At 33.2% G+C, this 27064-nt stretch overlaps 3 protein-coding genes across 6 annotated transcripts in view; 1 reads left to right on the top strand and 2 right to left on the bottom strand.

Moving 5' to 3' along the window:
- mrtfaa (myocardin related transcription factor Aa) overlaps nt 1-4664 on the bottom strand; it is an 88104-nt gene extending 83440 nt beyond the window's left edge. For both annotated transcript variants that reach the window (XM_056453439.1, XM_056453440.1), the window contains exon 1: nt 4590-4664. The gene's annotated coding sequence lies outside the window, so the exon portion shown is untranslated. The remainder of the gene's footprint in view (nt 1-4589) is intronic.
- Nucleotides 4665-8081: 3417 nt separating this feature from the next.
- On the bottom strand, nt 8082-19907 carry slc25a17 (solute carrier family 25 member 17). Of its 3 annotated transcripts, none has more exons than XM_056453436.1 (9): nt 19738-19907; nt 19311-19371; nt 19023-19089; nt 18741-18892; nt 17985-18101; nt 17741-17889; nt 12742-12837; nt 11520-11605; nt 8082-10604 (listed from the first exon to the last, which is right to left on the bottom strand). In XM_056453436.1, exons 1-9 carry the CDS (start codon nt 19810-19812, stop codon nt 10454-10456), a joined length of 954 nt encoding a protein of 317 aa, XP_056309411.1. In that variant the 5' UTR covers nt 19813-19907; the 3' UTR covers nt 8082-10453. The 3 variants fall into 3 exon arrangements, with proteins under 3 accessions (XP_056309411.1, XP_056309412.1, XP_056309413.1); XM_056453437.1 differs by lacking the exon at nt 8082-10604 and adding an exon at nt 10818-11007; XM_056453438.1 differs by lacking the exons at nt 8082-10604; nt 11520-11605 and adding an exon at nt 12303-12492.
- A 592-nt stretch (nt 19908-20499) lies between these two features.
- LOC130218637 (GTPase IMAP family member 7) lies at nt 20500-25133 on the top strand. Its single transcript, XM_056450883.1, has 4 exons — nt 20500-20816; nt 21280-21388; nt 21460-21537; nt 24030-25133. The coding sequence occupies exons 2-4, from the start codon at nt 21286-21288 to the stop codon at nt 24839-24841; spliced, it is 993 nt and encodes a 330-aa protein (XP_056306858.1). The 5' UTR covers nt 20500-20816; nt 21280-21285; the 3' UTR covers nt 24842-25133.
- Nucleotides 25134-27064: the final 1931 nt, after the last annotated feature.

Below are 27064 nucleotides of genomic sequence, written 5' to 3'. Positions count from 1 at the left end.
TCAAGACACTTCTATACAGCTTAAAGTGACATTTAAAGGCTTAACTAGGTTAATTAGGTTAACTAGGCAGGTTAGGGTAATCAGGCAAGTTATTGTATAACGATGGTTTGTTCTGTAGATTATCAAAAAAAAAAATAGGTTAAAGGGGCTATAATTTCTGAAATGGTTTTAAAAAAAATTAAAAACTACTTTTATTCTATCTGAAATTAAACAAATAAGACTTTCTACAGAACAAAAAATATTATCAGACATACTGTTATGTCTGTTAAACATCATTTGATAACTATTTAAAAAGACAAAAAAAAAAAAAATCAAAGGGGGTTTAATAATTCTGATTTTAACTGTGTGTGTGTGTGTGTAATATATATATATATATATATATATATATATATATATATATATATATATATATATATATATATATATATATATATATATATCATTTTCTTATATTTTTAATACAAGTTTTAATTCTTTTATTTAATAAATATTGTATTTTACTGTAAAGCACGTTGAATCAACTACAGTTGTGTAAAATTGTGCTCTATAAAGCTTGCCTTGCCAAGTATTATAATGATTTTTTTTAGTATTTTGCATTAGTGTTTGTTTTTATATTGACAGTTTTCAATACTGTTATATGTTTCAATTTACACATATTTTTTTGTGTAAGACTTTTGAATTCTGATAGGTGCTTTTTGGCATTTTTGTTGGGTTTTATTTTGTATTTATGCAGCTCCATGTAGTTTTTAAAATACTTTAAGTCATTATTAGTTTTTCATAAAATTTAAGTACTAATTCACCTGTCTGTTAGTTGTCAAGACAACATTTATAAACGTCTTTGTGTATTTCGTTAATCAAATATTTCAGGGTTAAAATATTTGCGCCCTTACTTTATGCCCAATGTGTGTGCCTGTTTTGTTTGCGCTTACACACACACAATAGTAATAATAATAATAATAATAATAATAATAATAATAATAATAATAGCTTTATCTTTACTTAACAACATCACTAGTCTTGCATCACCAGCCCGTTTGCTTATTGTATTCCTCTTATACTGTACATCACCTATAATTAAAATGTACTTTTTATAGCACATACAGTACTTTTTTGTTGCATATAGATGTTTTGGTTTAGTACAGGGTTTATTAATAGCAAACTAAAGAAATTAATGTTTCCTCATCCCTCATTACCGGCCTAAACACAGACCAGAACAGCAAATGTTCTGTATGGTTCTTTTGTAGCATTTCTATTAAAATCTTCTATTAAAACATACATTTTTTAGATGTGAAGTTGACAAAAAAGTACAACTTAGATCTCAAACAATGCGTTTTAATATACCGTACATGATAATTAATGTGGTAATATATTAAATAAACAGTTAATGGTGTTTTATCAAAAGTGCAATCTGCACATTTTTGTTGCTTATTAATCTGAACTCGTGTTGAACCCAGAACATTCCTTAAAACCTGAGCTGCAAGTCAAATCTGATGAAAGTAAATGTGATGGAAAGAAAGACACTAAAAGAAATCGGACTGGTTTGTATTAAATTAAGCTAATTTATTCTCAAATGTGAAAAGAAGTTCTGTTTGTTCCACTTTTTTGTCACTGAATCATCAGCTGACTTGTTTTATACACGCATAATGTGAAGCAGCCAGCTTGTCATTCATAAACTGTGTAGTTTTAATGTATATTGAATCTATTCAGACTTCCATCAATCCATCTGCAAAACATGCTGATGTGAAAGGAAGATGGATCAATAAGTGTTATGCATCATAAAATACATCTCAAGAGACACACTGGAGAACCTTGAACTTAGTTATTTATGAATACAAAAAGAAAGCAGCATACATATTTATGTCTGAATGAACCCATTACAAACCATGAATAATATGTTCATTAATAATAATTAGTTGTTATATAATTGAGGTAGTAACCTTTTTAAAAACGTTCCTTCTACAATAAAATATCTGATCGATGAAGATTTGGTTTGAAATTAAAATTTTTGCATTATTATTTTAATATTTGCTTTAAAGGGAAGCAATTAACAATTTAACATAAAATAAAAAAAATACATTTTAAAATGTGTAAAAAGTGTATGATTGCAGTAAATATTTTACAGATATTTATTATTTTAGAAATGTCAATACACTGTAAAAAAAATATGATCAATTAGTCCTGACAGCATATGTTTTGGGTCATTGTAACTTAATAAACTAAGTTAATCATGTTCTAACTTAATTGTATAATTTACGCAAGCTGTTTTAAGTCAGTTTAACATCATATAAGTCCAATGGACTCATAAGGTTAATGTGATTCAGCTTAAAAATTTAAGGCAACCAAGATTTTTTTACAATGTAGTTTCACAAAACCAAAATAATAATTAAAATAGCATTAAACATAAGTTGAATTAACAAATCATTATTGAAAAAACATGACAAAACTGGACATTAAAAGCGTTTTCATAATGGAACAACGCCAGAGTTTAAAAAAAAAAATTCATGGCTTATAAATGAAACCAGACTAACTTTATAGTTAGTGAAATGTCTGATGGCAATACCACAAGTCTGTATAACACCTTGTTTGCCACATTCATACACAATTGTATTTGCGTATTAATACTGTAAAACACTGAGGTAAAGTTGGTTTTATATTCACAAATTCAGACATTCTCCGTAACGGATATGAAACATGAAACACACCTCTAGTTTGAAAAAGTCAGATAAGTGGGTGAGTCCAGCTTTGTTTAGGTGGGAGTGTCAAGTGGCGAAAGAGGGAAGGGTTTGCATGAAAAGGGGAGTTTCATTAAGTGCACTACAGCTGATTTTCACAGCGGCAAAACAAACACAGATGCAGGGGAGATGGACAGTGATTCAGAGAGCAGCATTCACAGCAGATCTGAGAGCTGTGTGTAAGTGGAGGATTTTCAGTCCATAATATTGTAGTGACATTACTGTACACTTAGTAACTAAATCACTTTGACTTAGGTATGTCTTTAAAAACTGAAAGAGTATGGGTAATGCTGACAATACTAACTAACTTTGCCTCTGAATAAACATAAACAGAACATAGATTACAAACGGTAAAATAAACACGACTATCTGAAACCGTGCCTTGTTTTAAAAAAGACGAGTGGCGGATTTCACCATTTCCAGATTCGAAAAGCTCTCGGGTAAAAAAATGTTCCTTACAAACATATTTTTGTCGTGTGTTAGCAGACCACTGTAATCCACACATGTGGATCCCCACACGAGCTGTGCTCTTATCAGGGACAAAAGGAAACAAAAATTTCATTGCGGCATACTTATAAATGCAACACTGACGTCCCATGTCTCCAAACAATTCTTCTACTACCTGTTTGAATTATGGTTGGCAACACAACGTGGCGTCTCTCTGAACACTGTAACAGGTAAAAAGGGTCTTCGAAGCTATAATGAAGTTGCATCTTGTTCACAAATTAAATGGAGCATGCTGATTGGTCCGAACCAAGTCTTTCTCATGAATTAATGAACAGATGTGCTGAAAACTCAATGATGTCACTTTGTACTGGCCGGTGCTGATGGCCAATCTCCACGCTGGAATTTACACAATGATCTCATCGCCGTGATGCAACTTCAAAATTTCTTCTTAAACCGGAAGAACAAATTTTCTCTAAACAACACAAAAACAACCAATTCTCACTTTTTAGGGAAATATATGTGTCCTAATAGTGTTTTAAGCAACGTGGGACATATATATGACTGTCAACATCTCAAAAAATGTGTTTTGGTGTTTCGTGACCCTTTCAGAATTTCAGAAAAGTATTATTTGCAAATTCTAAATAGTGAAATCATATTATCAGCGAATGACTAAGTACAACATTTTTCATGGTCAATTAAGTAGTGCTAATGTTGTTTTGAAGTCATGCTTGCATGTAATTCCAGTCCGAATACTCATATTAGCATAGTAAACAATCTGGGGACCGTAAAAATGAACAAATGAGTGAATAGAAAACTTTACTATAATTTGTAAAACACCATACAGTTTCAACAGAAGATGGGCCGTAAGATATGTGCAGAATAAAAAAACACATATTAGCTTGATATAATTTACAGCAAGAAAGAAAGTGATAACAATAAGAGTTTTAAAAAGTATACACACGTATAAAAAAATATAATACTAGTCGTCATAGTGTAGCAACAATTCTCATGACAGATGCAATAAAAGCATAAGGGTACTATCACACTGTTTGTTGTCGTGATGAATCATGTTACATAACAGTGGCACCTTCACAGCATCAGGACCACTGGCACCCTCTCATGCCCACCGTGGCCAAGGTGACCTGCATCGCTTATAATCTCCTGTCACAGCCTTAAAAAGACGCTGCCTCACCCAGCAAACATATGGCACAGTAACCTGACAAGCCAACTTAACCTGTCAAGCAAACTCGTGCCATGTGCGTGCTGCTCCAAACTGCACAACACAACTTAAAGCAAAGCACATAACGCGGTATTTAACACACTTAAATAATTCGAATGCACGACTGCAATTGAACAGCTGCTGAACAAAGAGATAAAGCGAAGATGAATTAAGTTTAGCAGTTGTCTTACTTTACAGTGGTGTTTTCATCCCATCTATTGGTATTCCACTGGTCTGCACTCCCACTTATTGTTTCCGATATGCAGCAAAACTTCGACCGGAACCCTGCCCACTTTTTTCAAGATCCATCCAATAGTGGACGAGCTCTCTGAAAACTGACACTGCGAGTAACCAATAAACATGTTTTGATGACTTCCACGACAGGGGCTGTGGCAAGCTAAGCCAATCACATCATTGCTCGATGCTATCACTAGAACCAATCGGCCAACTGGATTGCTGAGCGTTGAGATTTAGCAAACTGCACATTTTGTGAATTAAAGGAGGAATTTATATATATATATAATACATCTATTTTAATGCACATGTACATAAATGTTTTGGTTTGATGTTCAATATATAATATTTACAATTAAAAAATAAAAAAAATAAACTTGATTGGAGCTAAACTTGATTATTACTTCAGTGATTAAGCATGAGAAATACTATGTACACAAATAAAACTGACCAGTGATGAACCTAACATTTCTTTGTTTTAAATGGCTCTTAAGCATTATATTGAAAGCCAAAAAGATGTTAACAATTAAAAAGCTACAGGGATGTAGCAATTTTGGAATCATTTTCTGTGAAATTATTGTAATTTTGATATCCCATCATGTAATTGTTTTGTTTTGTATTCTCTTTTCTACGTGTTTGCTTCACAGCCATATCACCCTGCAGCCCAAGACCAGGTTACTCACTGAAGCTAAGCAGGGCTGAGCCTGGTCAGTGTTTGAATGGGAGACTACATGGGAACACTAGGTTGCTGTTGGAAGTTGTGTAGATGAGGACAGCAGGGGCGCTCAACCTGCAGTCTGACAGTAATAATGCCCGAGTAAAAGTGAAGAGGACACTATACTGTCAGTGGGTGCCGTCTTTCGGATGACACGTTAAACCGAGGTCCTGACTCTCTGTGGTCATTAAAAATCCCATGACGCTTCTTGTAAAGAGTAGGGGTGTAACCCCGGCGTCCTTGTCAAATTCCCTCAATCGGCTCTTACGAACATGGCCCCCCAATCCTTTCCATCCACAGAAATGGCTCTATCACTGTCTCACCCAGGTGCTTAGCAATTGGGGGGGACAGGGGGATACGTCCCTCTCACTTTTAGAGACAGACCATTTAGAAACGGGTGATTAATAATTATATGAACATATGATCTCATACAGCCGTCCCCCCGACTTTTAAAATGTCTGCTACGCCCCTGGTCTCACCACTCCACCTACAGCTGGTGTGTGGTTAGCGGATTGGCGCCTTTGGATGCTACACTGGTGGTAGTGTGGACAGACCTCCCCCACCCCCCTCATGATTGTGAAGCGACAGTTTTCAACAAGTTAAATTTAGTAATGTTTAACTTAATTTGTTTGTTTAAATTCAAATAAATTGTGAACAACCACTTACCTTAAAAATTATTTAGTAAATCCAAGGATTTCAGTGTACCTTATTCCTCTTCTTTTGTACTTTTGCCTGCTAGTGTTCTTGTTAAGCAATAAAAATAAACTAAAAATAGAAAAGATTGCAAAAACAAAAGGAAAAGGATTTAACAAATTAAATAGATTTAGTTTAAACAGATTAAATAAAAAATAATGCAGGTTTTGGCTAAGAAACCCCTGAGGAAATATATTGCATGGCAAAAGTTTGTCTATCTAAATAAACAAGCGAACAATATCATTAATTCATTCATTTACTTTTCGGCTTAATCACTTTATTAATCAGGGGAATGAACCATCAACTTATCCAGCATATGTTTTACACAGCAGATCCCCTTCCAGCGACGAGGTGGCGCAGTGGGTAGTGCTGTCGCATCACAGCAAAGAAGGTTGCTGATTCGAGCCTTGGCTGGGTCAGTTGGCGTTTCTGTGTGGAGTTTGCATCTTCTCCCTGCGTATGCGTTTCCTCCAGGTGCTCCGGTTTCCCCCAAAGTCCAAAGACATGTGATACAGGTGAAGGTCAGTTGGTGTTTCTGTGTGGAGTTCACCTATAGTGCATGTCTTTGGACTTGTGGGGGAAACCAGAGCACACGGAGGAAACCCACGCAAACACAGGAAGAACATGGCAACTCCACACAGAAACGGCAACTCACCATGCTGCCCTGGCAAATAATATAATATAATATAATATAATATAATATAATATAATATAATATAATATAATATAATATAATATAATATAATATAATATAATATAATATAATAAAATATAATATAATATAAAACAATAAAATTGTTGTTATAAAAATAATAATGTAATAAAAATGTTAAATGTTGTCAAACCATAACAATTTTTAAAAAATATATTTTTGCTGTTTTGTATTGTATTTTTGTAACTATTTTGATTTTTAAAAATTATAATTAAAAGATTAAACAGGTTAAATAAATAAATAATGCAGGTTTAGACTAAGAAACCCCTGAGGAAATACATTGCTTTGCAAAACTCTGTCTAACCAAATATACAAGCGAATAATAATATAATATAATATAATATAATATAATATAATATAATATAATATAATATAATATAATATAATATAATATAATATAATATAATATAATATAATATAATATAATATAATATAATATAATAATACAAAACAATATTTGTTGTTATAAAATAATAATGTTATAAAAATGATAAATGTTGTCAAACCATAACAATTATTTATAATATTTTGTTGTTTTTTGTTGTATTTCTGTAACTATTTTGATTATTAAAAATAATAATAAGTATCACAAATAACTAAAGTCATTATAAATATCTTACTGCAGTATAAGGACACTGAGAACGGAATTGATGTTGAAGTCCTGCACAAAAAGCTTGATCATACTGCCATCTGGAGGCAATTTCATTTAAATCTCTTTGTTTTTTAAACTTTAGATCAGAGGTGCCCAAACTTTTTCTTATGAAGGTCCAAAAAGCAAACTAGCTTGAGGCTAGTGGGCCGAAAATAAATATAGCTGTCATGGGTACTTCCTTATTTATTTAATCATATTTAAAAATAACTAGAAAACATTGCTTTGTATTACCTAATGCAGTATACTTTTTTATGTTTTGAACTTATTACAGTAAAAACAATCTCATTTATAATAAAATAGAGTTACGCGACTCAAGCTGCACCTGATTTTGTCTTGAATTGCTTGCAGATGTCTCCTGCATTGTCCTCTATCAGTCAAGTGACAGTATTGACATTTTTACACAGTATTTATTTACATATTTACAATTAACATTTTAATGAAACATTTCATTTCAGTTCAGCAATAAAACAAACAAACAAACAAACATAAAAAGATTATTTGAACCTAGAAATGATAATCTCTGTTAAAATTATTCATACTCCTTTCTCAGATGGCATGGTGGGCCAAATCAAAAGCTACAACGGGCCAACTAGCGGGCCCTAGTTTGGGCATCTCTGTTTTATATGAAGATTGTTCCTTTGAATGCAAACAGAAATAATACAAACGACTCCCCTTCATATCACATTATTCTCAATCAATTATTTTACTGCATAGAAATTTCTCAGATAGATTATAAAACATAAACAGTCATTGATCAATACAATAAGAATGACTTATATTTTGAATCTTCATTCACAATTGCATTTTTGATGTTAATAAAATCATTCTGACATTCAAGGAAAAAAAACATTTTACATTTATAAATAGCTAATTCCATGCAAAAGATTCTTACATTACATTAGTCCAGTGCGGACACTGAAATGTGTATATAAATGATATCCATAAGCCTCTGTGTCTTGTGTAACATTCACAGTGTTAATTCTGGCCAAAGCTGCTCACAAAACAGGTTATTCCACAAGTCCTAATCACCACTGAGGAAAGGAAGCTATTTTAAAGTTCAGACTGTAAACTTTTTAGGTTAAAGGTCCACTACAGACTCAGCGGCTTTGTGTTTGTCAAGTAAAATCAAGTATCACTTACACACGACCAGATAAACCAGTCTGGAAGATGTTTCTTTTTTGTTGTCAACACAAAAGCAGATCCTTCACAGGATTGATTTTCTTTTTGACACTTTGTAAACAAGCTTAGTTCTGCTAAAACCATGTTAGCGCATACTTTTTTAATCAAATGTTTATTAAAACCCTAAAATATATAGGGATCAAGCTATTGACCTGTAACTACTGTAACTGTGCTAATTACTTGGGTGGATTTGGTTTGAGTAACCTATTTGTAATCACTCATTCATATTAAAACACCATCAGTCAAATGTTTGAACTCAATCGCTGCCTTTTGCACATTTCAAAAAATAGAATTCAAATATTTTAAATTAAATATTTATACTCATATGTGAATTATTTAAAAAAATGAATGAACATTATTTCCTAGACTAGTATAAAAAAGTATATTTTATGATCATTTGTGAGCAGGAGTATTGTAAATATAAAAAAAACTATGAAAAACAGCATTATGTAAAACTAAAACATTTTCAAATGTCAAAAGTATTCTATATTTTTCATCTTTAAAGGAATCAATTTGCAATTAATAAAATATTTTGGTATTATTTTTATGAATATTCTTTTATTACTATTTTCTATTCATATTCTGAATGAGCTTTTATTTTCATTCTAATTTGAATTAAATGTATACATCCATACACATGCACGCGCACACATTTGAAGTAAAAACTGTTAGCCCTCCTAATAAATTTTAATTATTTAAAAAATGTCTCCCAACTGCTGCTTAACAAAAAAGTAACTAATTTCTAAGCAATAATTTGAATAAGTAGTTCCTAATAATTTATTTAAATAGTCTGTGCCATGATGACAACACATGGTATTTTACTAGTTATTAAGCAAACTATTAGCATTGAACTTAAGGTGCAAATTAAAGGCTCAAATAGATTAATTAGGTTAATTAGGCAAGTCTCTAGGTAATCAAAAATAATAATTTCTTAAGGGGGCTAATAATTTTGACAGTAAAATTTGTTTTAACATTTTTTAAAACTGCAGTCAAACTAGAAGAAATAATATTTTCTCCAAAAGAATCAAAATGTTCACAGGAGGGCCCTCATTTTGCCCTCAACTGTATATCTGCACATTGATTTGCTTCATATAATTCATTATTACATTGTAAAACCCAACAGTCAACTTTATCAAATGAAATGAGTGTAGTTAACTCAAAATTTACTGACAGTTAATTCTACTCATTTGAAAAGAGTTTTGAACTCAGTGTTGAAGGTAATGAGTTAATTAAATACCTTATTACTTCAACTTAAATGGAGTAAGTTCACAGTACTCATATAGATCAGTTTAACTCAAATGGTTTATAGCAATTGGTTTCCTCAAACGGTTTGAGTTACCTTAACTTATTAAGTTTTACAGTACTCAGTTGGTTTGTTTTCTCTTCATTTATTGAGTTTTACTGTGCTCAAATTGCATCATTTACTCAAATGGATTAGGTTCACAGTACTCATTAGGATTTGTTTTTGAACTTCAATGGTTTGTTGCAATCGGTTTCCTTAAAATGGTCTGAGTTACCTTAACTTTTTGGGTTTTACAGTGTAGTTATTAATTTCAGTACTTGAGTTAGTAACATTTGTTATTGGTTTTAAATTTAGTTCATACTATTCAAGTTTATAAATGTTCCTCCATTGCACAGCAGCTCCTTTTGATAATTTCATCTTTCTTGGCACTTTTTGGCTGTTTCCTTCACTATCAAGTCAAATTAACCATATAATTTAACAAAACAAACCAAAATTCATATATAGGCAGTGTGTAGTGTACAGTATAAACATTTCGACTGGCACTGAATAGTCCATCCATATATGAAAACTAAACATGATTTGACTGCTACTCATACCACAGTTACCTAATAATCGCCCTGTTGGAGATCAATGGGAGGTCATTGGTCGTTTGACCCCCATGACCCTAAAGGTGGTGCTTGCAATCTTCTCATACAATAAGAACATCAGCGCAGCAGTGAGGACTGTCTGAAGCAGCTTTGCCTCCAGGCCTTTAAACAATCCCAGAATGCCCCACTTCCTGCAGTCAATCAATCAACAAACATTAGTTTGACAGGAGTTCAGATGCACAAGCTGACAATTAGTTGTGTGGCAGCGACTAAAAAAATTAACTGCTCTACATAAAGACATTCAGATTAAAGGAGAGGTCAATAAGTTACTTTTGAGGTCTTGTTCTGTTCTTCATTTTATTTATTTATATATATATATTTTTAATCACAATATTTTACACATTTTATTATTACTGTATTCTATGCTGTTGTTTATGCTCTGCTTAAAATGGTCTGTTGACTTGCTGGTTCTGTGAAGCCCCTTCCTCCAAAATAAAAAAAATGGAGTCTAATTTGTCAGCTGGCCCAGTGTGTTCTGATTCACTAACATCATGCCTGGAAGCGGGGTTTATATAAGTGTAGGTTCAACAAACCCTGGAAAAAGATTGTTGTAATCTAAAAAGCCATTTAGTAAAACTTAAAAGGATAGTACACACAATTTTTTTTCAAACTTGTTTCAAACTTTTTTGTGCTTCTTTCATCTTTTACACAATAGAAGATATTTTGAAGAATGCTGAAGACTGGTAACCACTGACTTCCATACTATTTCTTTTCCTACTATGGATGTCAATGGCTACTGGTTTCCAACATTCTTAAAAATCTCTTCTTTTGTGTTCAACAGAAAAAAAGAACCTCAAAAAGGCTTGAAACCAAATGAGGTTGGGTAATGGTGAGTAAATTTACATTTTGTGGTGAACTGTCCATTTAAAAATGAATTCTGTGAAAGATATCTCACTGTACTTTGATGATAGTAACTTTGCAGAAGTAACTTTCATAATAGTAACTTTGCAGAAGAAGCTCAAACAGCAATATTACCCACAATGTTAAAGAAAAAAATCATAATGCAGAACCATTTCAATGAAGTAAGTGCTTGTTTTTTATTGTACCTGACTCTGTTGATGAGCAGATACATAACAGATCTCAGGCTGTTCAGGAGTCTAGACTGATCTGCAGGCTGCCCGTGCTGGCCAAACTGAACAGAGATGAGGACAACAGCTTAAATACAATTTTCTATCCTTATACCAACAAAATAAAAACATTATATTTACTTGTTTTCAAAACCAGTGGTTCTGAGGCACATGTCTATTATAGTAAGAACAGCAGTAAAAAAAAAAACAAAACAAAAAAAAAATATATATATATATGGTAAACGCAAAAAAAATCTAATTCAAATAAACGCATGACCATGTTTGGTAAAAGGGTTAGTACACCCAAAAATGAAAATGTACTCACCCTAAGGCGTTTCCAAACCTTTATGAGTTTGGACTAAATACTATGGAAGTCAATGGTTACAGGTTTCCAGATTACTTAAAGAAACATTCTTTTGTGTTCAACAGAAGAAAGAAAGACAAAGGTTTGGAATGAGCAAAGGGTGAGTAAGTGACCAAATTTTTATTTCTGGGTAAACTATCCCTTTAAGAAAAGAAAAAATCTCATATAATTACAGTCATTTGGTCTACAAAAAAAAGAAGAAAAAAGCAAGCAGCATAAAAAAGCTTTTTTTTTCTTACTTTTTTTTTGCAGCTAAAAAAATTGAAGTGAAATAAACACAATTATTTATATTACAATTATAAACACAATTAGGTTAAAACATATCACATAAAAAAGTGAAAACAGTTTTACTGACCAAATAAATGATGGTCTTCTTTTTGAACATATTTTCAATTGTAACATATTCCTGTGTCGCAAAGTTGAATTTCCAGGATCATTTCTACAGTATTGACTTTTCGGAAATGATTAGATATTGATTTCTATATTAGACACTGTATGGATTCTCAAAAGTCACTCATCAATCTTTTTTCCATACATATTCTTCCTACTCATTGCATGTGATCTGTAGGTACATTTTAGAGGTGGGTTCTGTAAAAAACAGTTTAATATACCTTTAGCTCTTTATTTCTCTTCAACAATTCAGCATAACAAATGTAAAGTTTTAAACATTTAAAATAATTAAAATGAAAATCTGAACATGTGAACAGTTACAAATATTGTTAATAATAAAGTTCTTAAAAATTTACTAATTTCTTTGTGATGTCCATGAGAAATCAAGCAAAACCAGTTTAAAAAGTAAATAAAATAAAAAAATCACCCATAGTCTGAAAGTCTTACCCGTAGAACAGACTGAACTGTCTGAAGTGGGTAGGTTATAGTGGTTGCAACAGCCTTAGCAACAGCTCCAATAAGAAACACTTCCACTGAGGACAGCTGTCAGAAACACATTGAAACAGAATAAGTTCAGGCTTTCGCTCATCCAAACAAATAAATAAATCAAATTTTGCTTTTATTTATTGGCTTTCTTGATGTAGTTTGTTAGTTTGAATATGCAAGTTGAATAAGACTTACTGTTATTATGGAAAGCAAACATATCATATCACATTCATTTATTTTTTAACTTGGTATAGGTTTGCATGTACTATTTGTAGTCTGATTTTTATATTTATGTATGAATGAAATTAATTTAACAGTTATAACATCCGTCTAAACTTCAGTCTTTGGCTAATTCTGGCACATTGTATGTTTGCTTTTTTTCTTTACATACTGTTATCAGTATGAGTGTGAACAGGAAATGCCAAGAAACATGGAATTGTGAGTAATTAAACACTTTGCAAACTTTTTTGGTAACATTTTAGAATAATGGTCCATTAGTTAATGCTAGTTAATATATTTACTATGAATAATCTTGTAAAGCATTTATTAATCATGATTTAACATGTACTAATGCATTATTCACATCCAAATGCATGCTTGTTCACATTAGTTAATGCACTGGAAGTTAACATGAACTTATGTTATTTAACTTAAATAAGGTTAACTAAAGTTAACAAAGATAAAATAAATGGTTTGCAAATTGTTTGTTCATGTTAGTATACACAGTAACATTAACTAATGGACCATTATTTTAAAGTGTTACCTTTTTTACTTTCAGAAATGCTTTATGGATATTAATTAAAACATACAATAGGGCAACACAACAAAGCTCAATGTGTAACAAAATTCAGTGGAATGTTTTAAAACTTACAATAACAAAATCTGTTTAACAAATGCAGGCATTTTTCACTGTTGATGTTAATTAATGTTCACTAATGAGAGCTTATTGTAAAATGTCACCTAATAATACTTTAGCAATTTAATTTGGTTAAAATTTTTGTTTAATCTGAACTTATTTACAATACAGCAATTAGAAAAAAATTATTTGTATCATCATGTTTAGTAAAGTAACCCTCTATGCATCTTTTTCCAATATTGTGATAATACCATATACTGTATAGTAAAAAAACTTACTGCAATTAATTTCAATCCAAAAAATAAGTACAATACTGTCATATGACTAGAACCCGCACATTTAAAGTGAAACTAAAGAGGAGGATGAAGACATCTCTGCATTAAACCTCAGTGAACTCTGCTAAATATGTTTGAACCTTATGCATGGATGCTAAGCAGTTGCGTAATCTTACTGCCATGTTACTATGGTAGCAACACACGTCTACAGTGTGGAGAGGTTTTCTCATTCTCAACAACAGATGCTCGCTCATCATGAGCGCTGATCTGAATGAGCAAACTCACTCAAACACTTCTAATCATCTTCTGCAAGCTCCTTAATATCCCAAATGCTGTCGTTCCTGTTCCCCTGGTGACAGAGATTTTGTGAATAGACTCATCTGTTTATACTTATCACATGTTATCATAATCAGATCTGCTGAGAATATAAAGCTTTCCTAAATAATACAGTAGCTTTTATATTACTGCAATGGCTTTAATTTGATAAAAGTTTCATACTACGAACTTCAGTGTATTATAAAATAGTGGTTAAATGGATCCCTGTTGACCCTTATTTTAATTAAAATATTTATTTCATTTCTTTTATTCATTAATTACTTATTTAGATTGCAAAGTATCACAAATAAACAAAATATGAATTAACCTGTAGAACAGTTTTAGTGCTTATATTGCTTTTTATAGTGGGACAGTCATTTAGTTTCTTAATGAATATGGAAAAAGCAATGTGTTATCCAAATATCAATGTGTTTCACAAATATCTGAAACCCAAATATACCTGAGAGTTGTAAAAAAACGCAATGAAGAAGTGGGTACCCTTTATCACTCTGTATGGGAGTGCAATGAGATTCTGGAATGAGACACTTATCATGATTGGAAAATTAATTGAAGAAAATATACCTTTGGTTTTTAATGCTTGTTTCATTTATACCCTGTAAATCAGTGCAAAAGTGCAAACTAATAGATTTTAGCTAACTCTTAGTCAGACCTCTCTCTTGAGACTGCAGCTGATCCAGAACGTAGTTGCCAGGCTTTTAACAGGCACAAAAAACAAGAGCACATTACACCTGTCCTGGTTTCCTTACACTGGCTACCAATCCAGTTTAGAATTCAGTACAAAGTACTGCCATATGTTTTTAAATCCCTCCATGGCCTGGCCCCTGAGTATATTTCTGAGCTAATTAATATACACCAACCTGTAAGATCTCTTCGCTCTAAGAATCGACTCTATTTGCAAGTTCCACGATCACGCTTGAAATGTCAAGATGATAGAGCTTTTTCAGTAGCAGCTCCAAGACTCTTGAACGATCTTCCACTCTCCATAAGAACTTTTGAGTCTTTCAGAGGTCACTAAAAACACACTTACTTTCTTTAGCTTTTAATCATGTGTTGTGAGTTTATGTACTTTGGTCCCTTGTGTTTGCATGTATTATGTGTTTTTATGTACAGCACTTTGGTACCCATTGTGGTTGGTTGAAAGTGTTCTAGAAATAAACTGAGCTGAGTACTCTAATCCAAGTATGTCATTGCTTTAAAATGGAAAGAAACTCAAGAGCCATTAAAGAAAAGCTGACATATACATTGTTAAAGGAAGGTTACAAGAACTTTATCAAATATGGAGCCTCTTTAAACACTTTTGTAACCATGTGGTCCATGCAACATTTTTGGATGTTTGAGCTTTCAAACACTTGTTTAACCATCAAAAGACAAAACAAGCTAAAAGCTGTGAGATGCAATGTACAATTTTGTGTATTTAACATTATTATTTATTTATTTTTGAAATACTGTACCCTACCGGTCAAAAGTTTGGGGTCAGTTTTTTGTCTTTTTTTTTAAAGAAAATTATTTAGGCGGCATTTATTAAAAGTAAAAAAATTGTTTAAGTGGTAAATATTTCTTGAAATTTTAAATAACTGCTTTCTTATTGTATGTAGTTTCAAATTAAATTATTACTCCAGCCATTATTGCTTTTTATTACTATTACCAATAATAATAATAATAATAATATTAATAATAGTAAAAATTAATATTAGAGTGATTTCTGAAGGATTATGTGATTCTGAAGACTGGAGTAATGAAGCTGAAAATTCATCTTTAAAATCACTGGAATAAATGATTAAATTAAATGATAAAGTACTTTTGAACAGTTTTTTATAGGGCAATAACATTTCACAGGTTTACAATTTGTACTGTATTAAATAAATACACCCATGGTGAGCAGGATAAGCTTAGTTTAAAACATTTAAAAATACTAACCCCAAACCTTTGACTGGTGGTGTATGTATTGTTATTATCTGAATTTATGTAATTTATTTATTTTTACCTTTTTAAAAAAAAAATGATTCCCGATGTTTCAGTGTTTCAGAATAAGTTTGTAAGTAAGTTATTTTGAGAATTTTAAAAGACTAAAACATCTTTAAAATTGCATGAACGAGAGCATAATGGCATACTCTCCATTAAATATATAGATAACATAAAAAGTGTGATGGACAACTAGTATACTATGAAGGTACTATGGCATGAGAAAACCTAATGACGGTGGCAATATGTCAAGTATGGTCATTCGGGCCAATTGCTGGATTAAAGAATAAAAATAAATAAATAAATAATTTAAAAATGAATGTAAAAGTATAGTTCACCCAAAAATAAACTCTCCATTTAATCACACTGACATGCTTCCAAACTTCTTTCTTCTGATATTTTGAAGAATGCTGGAAAGCAATGAGATTCATAGTAGGAAAACATACTATGGAAATCAGTGGCTGCCAATATCCAACATTCTTTAAAACATCTTTTGTGTACAACAGAACAAGGCTACGTTCACACTGCAGGCAAATTTGGCTCAAATCAGTTTTTTTGCCCACTGACTCAGATCTGTTTTTGTCTTGACAGTGTGAACAGCCAAAACCGCATGAAATCTGATCTTTTTAATTCTAATGCCACTTTCATATGTGGTATTAAATCAAATACAGATCTGATGTTTTGCAATCCGACCGCAGTGTGAACGGTTATGTAGGATTTCATGTGACTTTTACATAATCTTCGTTCGACATGCATCATCATTCTGTGCTGCAAACATCATCTACTCCTCAGCAGCATAATAGAATAGCACACAGGACAAATACTTTACAACAAAAAGTTGGTTGTTCATTTTGAAAAAAACTAAATTGTCCAAAACTGGTGCTTGTTATTCGGTCAATAAGCTTTAAAAAGATATTGTTGTTAGATTTAACATAAAAAATGACCATAAAAATTGCATATATAAAATGAATAAAACACATATCCCTACGAAAAATTTCCCTATAATACATTTTATTATACTATATTTCACTTAGCTAATAAATTAACAAACCAAATATGTAAGACTGAAATAAGAACCCAAAATTAACAGACTGAAAACTTTTTTTGCTGTTAAAGACAAGTAATTGTACTTTTGTGCATGCAGGTCAGTTTAGAACCATGATCTGTTCACATTGGAAATCGGATACTCACCACATTTCTAACAACAATGTGAACAGCTATGTAAAAAAATCAGATCTGAGAAAAAAAATCAGATTTGAGCACTAAGCCTTGCTGTGTGAACGTAGCCTAAGATACTCGAACACAATTGGAATAAATGCTGGGAGTAAATGGTGACAGTATTTTCATTTTGGGTAAACATTCCATTTAAATAGCCCTATCATTCAAATCAATATACTGTTTTATCAAAAATAATCAGAATCTGTTTAAAGCTCTAATATCGACCCAAACTTTAAGTTTTGTGAGCTGTACTGCATTGATCCACTCTTCCAAATACCCAAAATCTGTTCTATGATCAGTAGTGTGCTCTGACCTCTCTGTGGACGCCCCTCAGGATCTGCCTCTTCAGACCCTCGTAGATCATGAACTGCACGGCTGGATTGAGCACCAGCAGCAGTGAGGGAAACGTCCCATTCCATAATGCACCTACGCCTTCTTGATGCATGATCTGTACAAATGCATCTATAGAAAGACAGATTACTTGATGATTAACTCCCTGGACACGTGTTTTATTTAAAGGGAATGAAATGCATTTGATCATTTGTGCTTTTGTTTACCCCTGATTCCGTTGTAGTGTGTGGGCTGTATGTCCTCATTTCTAAATTTCGCCCCCTGTAGTTTCAGTCTGGTATTGACAACCCAGAGTGGAGTGGTCACAAGGACATTCACCACACCTGCAGGCAGACGGTTTAAGTTTAATCATAGAAGCTATGTACATGAAAAAAATACAAGTATGTTCAAAAGGCTGGCATATTTAGGATATTGAATGTGTTTAACTGCAATTTAGATTGATCTACATCTGATTCCAGCCATATGGACATTTATATGAGTTCTAAAATTTGGCACACCAGTCAAGTACAGTCATGCCACACTTATTTGTTGTACATATTTAATGCAAAATACAGTAAGAACATTACAGCAACATATTTAAATATACCAGTTCTGTATTTAATACATTTTAAAATATAATTTTTTTATGTGAGGGCAAAACTCCATTTTCAGCAGCCATAACTCCAGTATTTTGTTAAACTCTAAAATTATTTATTAATCACATTGTTTAATTACTAAATATTTGATCAAATAAATGCAGTAGACAGACAGACAGACAGACAGACAGACAGACAGACAGATAGACAGATAGATAGATAGATAGATAGATAGATAGATAGATAGATAGATAGATAGATAGATAGATAGATAGATACCGTAGATAGATAGATAGATAGATAGATAGATAGATAGACAGATAGACAGACAGATAGATACTTTTTTTGATCTGTTTTAAATCATTTAGTATTTTCAAACAAGCAAACCTGCAGCAATGCCAATAATAAGGTCCCGCCCTGCCGTTGATCTTTGACCTCGTAGCCAAGTGGCCTTCAGACTATGGAAACAGTAGAAGTAAACGAAGTTTGAGCAACAGAGGCTGCAGATCACTGGAAACCAACCTCTATATGGAGCTAACCTGGAGACAAAGAGTAAACAGTGATTGATCAATGGTTATTCTAGCAACTGCAAGCAAAAAAATAAAAGTAAAAACAGATAATAAATGACACAGAACAAATCGATATAGTAATAAAAAATAAATAACTTACAGACCCTCCTCCTTGATAATCTCTGAAAGAATAGCTGGGGTAGATTTGGCTTTCCGCTTCTCATCAACTGCATAGGAACAGAAAGAATAGTGATGAAACAAAGCACAACAACTGTAGAAAGAAAGAAAGAAAGAAAGAAAGAAAGAAAGAAAGAAAGAAAGAAAGAAAGAAAGAAAGAAAGAAAGAAAGAAAGAAAGAAAGAAAGAAAGAAAGAAAGAAAGAAAGAAAGAAAGAAGTCAGCACAGAAGGGGGAAAAGGGAAATTAACAAATAAAGTCATGTAATTTACCTTGCAGCCGGAGCCGAGCAGTATCAAGAGGGAAGAAAACAGTCATTGCTGTAACACTGCCCTGCAAACATAAAGTAACTTTAAGTGTATATGTGACCCTGGATCACATACGGGTATATTGCATAGATATATTTTGGGAAATAGCCAAAATATATTGTATAAATATATTGTCAAAATTACTGATATCTCTTTTATGAAAAAACAACAACATAATATTAAGTAAAGAAACACATTTTGACTATTTTATAAAGTAAATATGTCAAAACTTAATTTGAGATAAGTATTACACATTGAGAGAATTTAATTTGTTCAACTTTAATAGTGATTTTATCAATATTTAGATTTTAGTGATATTTTGATTTCTTGATTTGTTTGTAATACTGTCACGCAGCAGCTGGAGGTCACAAAAGCAAATAAAGACTTTTACCATCGCACCGGCGACTGCGTGTACGAGACTCTCGTACGAAAAGACATCCATGAGTTTCATGTCTGTAGATCCCATCCTTGGACACTGGGAGATTAATATATTTAGGTATAAATCAAATAAGACGATATCTGTGTTCAGGTTTGAAGCTCCATGAGATTTCCCTGTCAACAACAGACTAGTCAACTTCCGGGTTCACTTAAGCCAATGGTAAAGCGTGTAGAAATATCCTCAAAGACGATTGGACAAAAGTTGCACTTGACCTCACGTTGTGTAGCCAATCAGACACCTAAACAGCAGCTCCTTCAGACTTGAAAGAAGGAACTGTTAGCAAAAATGCACTGTGCAGCGAGCATATATAATTTCAAAAAAAGCAAACAAACAAACGAACAAAATAATATATATTTAGTTACACTGAATAGACACTTTATAAGAGAAATCTTTCTCGAAAAGGACAAAACTGGACTCTGTTTGGTTATGGTTTATGAAGCTGAGTTGAAAACGATACACTTGACAGTGTTATTGTGGCATCTGACAGTAGACAAGAAAATGAAAATATATATTTTTTCTAAATAGTCAGATAATATCTATGTATTTAAAAAAGTAAAGAAACTGTTGTCTGTCCTAAATTAAATCATGTACATTAGTAGTAGTTGACTACAGTGAAATACAGTGACTGCTTCATATTAACATACATTTCAGGTGTGTGCTCTCAAATGTTTTTAGTTCCTTTAGTTATAGTTTCTCAGATTTGAAAGAAATACCTCCACTTTCGAGGCTGGAAGGGCATTTTTAATGGAAAATGTCAGCCACTCCATATTACCTGACTAACATGTTAAACTAGTCCTGTGCCTCAGTGAAACACCTGTTAGTTCATTCACTGCATCCATCAACAAGACCAGCCCTCTTGCTTGCAACTAGTCGATACTGGTGTGGAGTGTATAACACATCTTCCGGAGCAAACTGTCTTCATTGCATAGATGAAACCAGAATATTTCATACTCTTTACGCTCAAGTGCGGTTCTCATCGATGTATACGTGTGTATTATACCGGTTTAACACTGTAAACTTCATCAGCTGGGGTAAGTTGTCTTATTTTTTGATGTTGTAGTAGTTTGAGGATAAAGACATGGTGGGATTACAGCTTTTTAAGATAGAGATCACATATACAGCATCAATCCAGCATGAAACCGAGATTTAAGTTTAAAGCATAATTATGTTACACAATATCGTATGCAGCTTTCTTTACATTTAATTATGTTTTAACTAAAAAACAGACAAGAAAGTTGAAAAGGAATTTTATATTCTGCAGTGTGATGCTTAAGTTTTAAAAGCTGCACATTATAGAAATGAACTTTAAGCATTAATCAGCATAAAACTGAGGTTAATGGTTTGGGAAAAAATGCTAATAAAAAAAATTATCCTTTAATGTAATTACATTTTTACTCAGAATTACAGAGAATTCAAAAAAAGAAATTATACGTTGCTGTGTGTTTTTTATTGTTCATATACATTTTTATTTAATTTCTTTGCATCAAAAATCAGGGTAAAATGGATATTATGAAGGTAGATGGAAAGAAAGATGACTTTGAGGAAGACGGGACTGACAACTCTGAAAATGAGATTGATTCTGCACTAGATTCATCCACTGGCTGTGAGTAGCATAATGCTTAGAGGATTTTTTTAGAGAAGGACTTAAACAGTAACCCAGTCTTTTATTAACAGATGCTCCGCATGATAAACTGTATGAAAATTTGCAGAATATAGCGGAAACCAGTTCAAATTCATCAATAAACTTACATGGTAAGACATTTTACCACACATATCAATCTTTTTTTTTTTTTTTACTTGTATTGACTTTGTTAATTCCAATATGTAATGTAACACTCTTCTTTGAGAAAACCATGTTCACAATTTATGAATGAGGGGATTTCATGCTGTCTATAAGTATGTCTGTATAACACAAAAAAAATTACCAGTTGCCTTAAGTTTTGAAGTGTAATCAAATTAATCTTATCAGTCATTTGAAATTAAATTACATTACCCTAAAACATCTTGTATGTACAGTATACATTTCAAAATTATGTTAGAAACATGATGAACTAAGTTAATATAATAAGTTAGACTTAACAAAAACCACATGTTGTCATGACTTATTGATCATTTAATGTTGTCTACATTTTCTGATCAAATAAGAAAACCTTCTGTGAATTCTAACTGTTCACTGAGACAACATTTTGAGGCCATAAAAAACAGGTTTCAAATTGCATGTCTTTTGAAAATGTAATGAAATACTACTATCGGCTTCATGTAAACTACAAAAACATGGTGACATGATGCATACAGACATGATTATAGTTCTTGAACGTATGGTATGGCATTTCAGCACATCCCCAACCTAAACCACAGACTGTACTCTTCACTACAATGCTGATCCTACAACTTTAACATAATAGAAACCTCTTTAAATAACAACACAGCACAAATTCCCAGACTAATTGATGTCTCCTTAAGTTAATCTGTGCATAAACACATTGAACAACACTTTATTTCAACACTTATTTTCCTGAAAGAAAGCATGCTTGGAACTAGAAATCTACTTCTACTCAGTTCCAGTACCAGTAGTTGATCTGCAGGTATAGTTAATGAAGCGGAAATACGCTTGGCTAAAGATGTTAAAGTGGCACAATCCAGCATATTAGACACAAATATATAATAATACTCCAGTCCATACAGACTGGTCAAGACTTTGCAAAAAACTATAACTCAATTGCAAAAAAACCAAAACTGTAGATTTTAGTAGTTTTCAAAAATCATGTTTTCACATAAAGTATTGAAGATTTTAATTTGAAAAAAAAAATTATTTAAATTATTTAAACTGGAGTTTGCATGTTCTCCCTGCGTTCATGTGGGTTTCCTCCGGGTGCTCCGGTTTCCCTCACAAGTCCAAAGACATGTGGTACAGGTAAATTGGGTAGGCTAAATTGTCAGTAGTGTATGAGTGTGAATGAATGTTTCCCAGTGATGGGTTGCGGCTGGAAGGGCATCCGTCGCGTAAAAACGTGCTGGATAAGTTGGTGGTTCATTCCGCTGTGGCGACCCCAGATTAATAAAGGGACCAAGCAGAAAAGAAAATGAATAAATAAATGAACATTATGTGAACAAAAAAAAATTAAATAACCACTTCATATATCACCCTTTTGAAATATAAGACTGTTAAAAGATATAGTGGCAATTTTACTGGCCACGCAATGGATGAAAACACAATGAAGGCATAAAGTATTATATTCCAACTCCTCATTTGGATTACATGGTTTTTACAGTGATTAAAGAGATCATCTTCAAGACCAGGACTTTCTTTAGTAATTTAAACTAAAATGAAAGAGAAACAAGTTTATTCTAATGTAGAGGAGTAGAGAATGAGTTGGCAGAGAAGCTGACTTAAACTTAATCAGAGAAACGCTGTTGTTGTCAAACATTGTTTACTTCACTAAGTCAGTTTATGATGAAGGGATTGATCCAATTTGCCTATTGATGGAAGGTTTGTGAAGAAATGTCATGCTCCCTTCTAAAAGTATTTTGCAGTATTTTCAAAATACATTAATTTATTTTGATACATTTGTGGCTGCTGTATTTTGTAGTTTATTTTGATATACGTAAAATTGATGTATTTGATGTGTTTTTTTTTAAATACAGTACATTTCAATGTATTTTTGCTCATCCCTGATGGTTGTCATAAATAGGGAAAGAGACCTCCTGTACTGCTATCTACATTGTCTGTATTCAGACCCGGGGATTCAGGAGGAGAGAAGTCCTCCTCATTTATAGTGTTTATATAAACACGATTATCTTTATAATGATATAACAAATTGTGGTTATATATTATATGAAATTACGAACAGCATATCATATATGTAGCAGGGCATTAAATTACTTACTATTTATTTCTGTGGATTTTAACTTTGTAAACTATTAAATCATGCGTCTCCTCACATTTTGTATTGGATTTTTTTTTATCTTGAGCTAATGAGCCAACTGACTAAAGCCCCCCTTTTTCTTCTGCTCTGCCGGCCACGCCCACTCCTCCCTCTGCTTGCAGTGCTCCACACCTAACATGAAGCATTTTTTTTTTTAATTCTGAGGTAGACTTGAACTGGAAGAGGGGGTTTCATGACCCTTTAAATATTTGAGTGAAATGAACTCATTTCATCTGATTAGTGTACTGTTCAGTTTCTGTGAGGATTGAGCACATTAAACTCTTAATATGTATTAATAAACCTTAATATTTATGATAGAGTCAGAAGAACTGCGCATCATGTTACTGGGAGCGAGAGGGTCTGGAAAAAGCTCAACGGGAAACACCATCCTGGCATACAACGCTTTTAAATCGGACATGCAGCTGAGCAGAGTCACACAATTTTGTGACAAAGCATCTGGAAACATCGGTGGTCGGCCTGTGGCCATAATCGACACACCGGGACTGAACATAATCGGCAGCACTGAGAAAGAAGTGACCCGAGAGATCCTGAAGTCCATCTCTCTCTATTCTCCAGGACCGCATGCGTTTCTGCTTGTCATGCCTGTGGGGAACTTAACTAATGATGATAAAAGCATGCATAAGCTGATCGAGAGCATGTTTGGGGAGAGAGTCTGGCAGTACACCATTATCGTGTTCACTCACGGGGATCGTTTAGAGGGGAAAGCGGCGAATGATGTGATTGCATGTTCAGACATAGAGCTTCGCGAATTTATCCATAAATGCAGTGGTGGCTTTCATTTCTTTAACAACAAGGACACTACAAACGACGAGTCTGTTATAGACCTTGTGAAGAAAGTGGAGACTCTGGTAGCCATCAATGGAAAAAGCTGCTACACATCGTCTTTCTACCCGGCCTCAGAGAGGAAGATCAGGAAGAAGATGGAGAAACTTTTAGAGAAGAGGATGGAGCAGATTGCGCAGATGGAGAGGGAGACAGTGGTGCGTTGCAAAACTGAGCAGGAGGTGGAGAGGAAAAAGCGGGAACTCTGGAGAAAGGAAGAAGACAATGCAAGAAGAAAGGCTGAGAAAAAGTCTGTCAAACGCTTAGGCCGAAAGAATTCCACCTAGAAACTCTTGCACTTCAATCTTGAGTGTTTTGAGTGCATTTATTTGCCTGTGTTTTATACTCTATAATGTAAGAAATGGACATCAATTTGGAATAGAAAGATTATTATTAAGTGTTATTATTATTTAATGTAATTTTCTTTTTTTGACTGAGTGCAATATTAGTTTTTTTAAAGATATACCCAAAATATGTGAAAATAGGTAGATATTATGCACAGTGCCAGCATAAATAAGTACACCCATTCACAGTTCTCTTTTAAATCAATGCTTTCTATAGATATTTTTGTGTATATATATATATATATATATATATATATATATATATATATATATATATATATATATATATATATATATGTTACAGTGTCTATTATGTTTATAATTTTATAGTGTTATTCATTTAATTTGAAAGTGAAAGTAAAGTGATCCTTGTCAAGTGTGGTTTTACTCGTACTTGAAATTGATCCTCTGTTTTTAACCCATTCAAGTGCACATACATTTTGACTGAGGAGTGAGAACACACACAATCAAACACAGGGAGCATACACCTGGAGCAATGGGCAGCTATTTATCCTAGCTCACGGGGAGCAAGGGATTCGGTGCCTCGCTCAGGGGAGAAGAAGGGTATAAATGGAGGTCGGAGCTCTAAATAGGTGGGAGTTGAGCTCCAAGTGGGCTGTACAACCCTGCAGTTTTTACTTAATTAATTTCTTGTACATGACACGGAGTCCAATATTGTGCTTTAAAAATGGCTACACCTAACCCAACCCTAAAATCAACATCACAGCCTGATGTGTTTTTTTTAAGATCATGGTTCACCTACACCATATAAACCCAACCTACTTGTGGTTTAAGTCCCTCCCACTTGTAGGTCACCCAGCCTACTTGCGGTGTAATCCCTCCCACTTAGAGGTCTCCGGGCTGCAGCGATAGCTACTACTGTAGGTGAATTAATGTCTTGTACATGACACGGAGTCCAATATTGTGCTTTATAAATGTCTACATCTACCCAACCCTAAACCAAACCTTACAGTAACCTGTTGTGTTTTATTAACGTCTACACCTACCCCTACCCTAAACCCAACCTCACAGTAACCTGTTGTGTTTTATTAACGTCTACATCTAACCCAACCCTAAACTCAACCTCAAAGTAACCTGTTGTGTTTTATTAACGTCTACATCTAACCCAACCCTAAACTCAACCTCAAAGTAACCTGTTGTGTTTTATTAACATCTACACCTACCCCAACCCTAAACCCAACCTCACAGTAACCTGATGTTTTTTTTTTAAATTCCTGCTCCACCTACACCACCTAAACCCAACCTACGTGTGATTTAAGTTACTCCTACTTGGAGGTCACCCAGCCTACTTGCGGTGTAATCCCTCCCACTTGGAGGTCTCCAGGCTGCAGCGATAATTATTTGGCTGAGAGGGGTCTGGATGTAGACCTGGTGCTTTGCAATCTGAGCTCCATCAAATGCTTTTTAATGGGCTTACCTAACCCCACCCTTAACCCTACACTGTAAAACGCAAAAAGTTAAGGTAACTGAAACTGTTTGAGGAAACCGATTGCAACAAACCATTCAAGTTCAAAAACTAATCCTAATGAGTACTGTGAACTTAATCCATTTGAGTAAACGAAGCAGTTTGAGTACAGTAAACCCAATAAAATGAAGAGAACTCAAACTAACTGAGTACTGTAAAACACAATAAGTTATGGCAACTCAAACCATTTAAGGAAACCGATTGCTACAAACCATTTGAGTTAAACTAATCTATATGAGTACTGTAAACTTACTCTGTTTAAATTAAAGTAATTAGGTATTTAATTAACGCATTACCTTCAACACTGAGTTCAAAACTTTTTTCAAATGAGTAGAATTAACTTTTTAGTCAATTTCGAGTTAACTACACTCATTTCATTTGATAAAGTGGACTGTTGGGTTTTACAGTGAACCACCTCACAGTGACGTCAGCTTGATTGAGTGCATTGTGTCTGACATTGCATCACTGAGATTTGCAGCCTCAGCTTGTATAATAAAGGCTGCATCCAGATACTATTGGGGTATTGAAGATGGAGGGAGTGCAGTTTATACACTCGCCGCATCTTTAATTCTTGCCAGGATCGGGAACTGAACCAGTGTAACCTAAGGGCCACAACTGCCCCAAATAATCATAAAAATCTAAACTTATAAAATGGTTAACTATTTAAACTATTTATACTA

This window comes from Danio aesculapii, chromosome 3, assembly GCF_903798145.1.
Source record: "Danio aesculapii chromosome 3, fDanAes4.1, whole genome shotgun sequence".
Lineage (NCBI taxonomy): Eukaryota > Metazoa > Chordata > Actinopteri > Cypriniformes > Danionidae > Danio > Danio aesculapii.
This window is presented reverse-complemented; position numbering and strand designations above follow the sequence as displayed.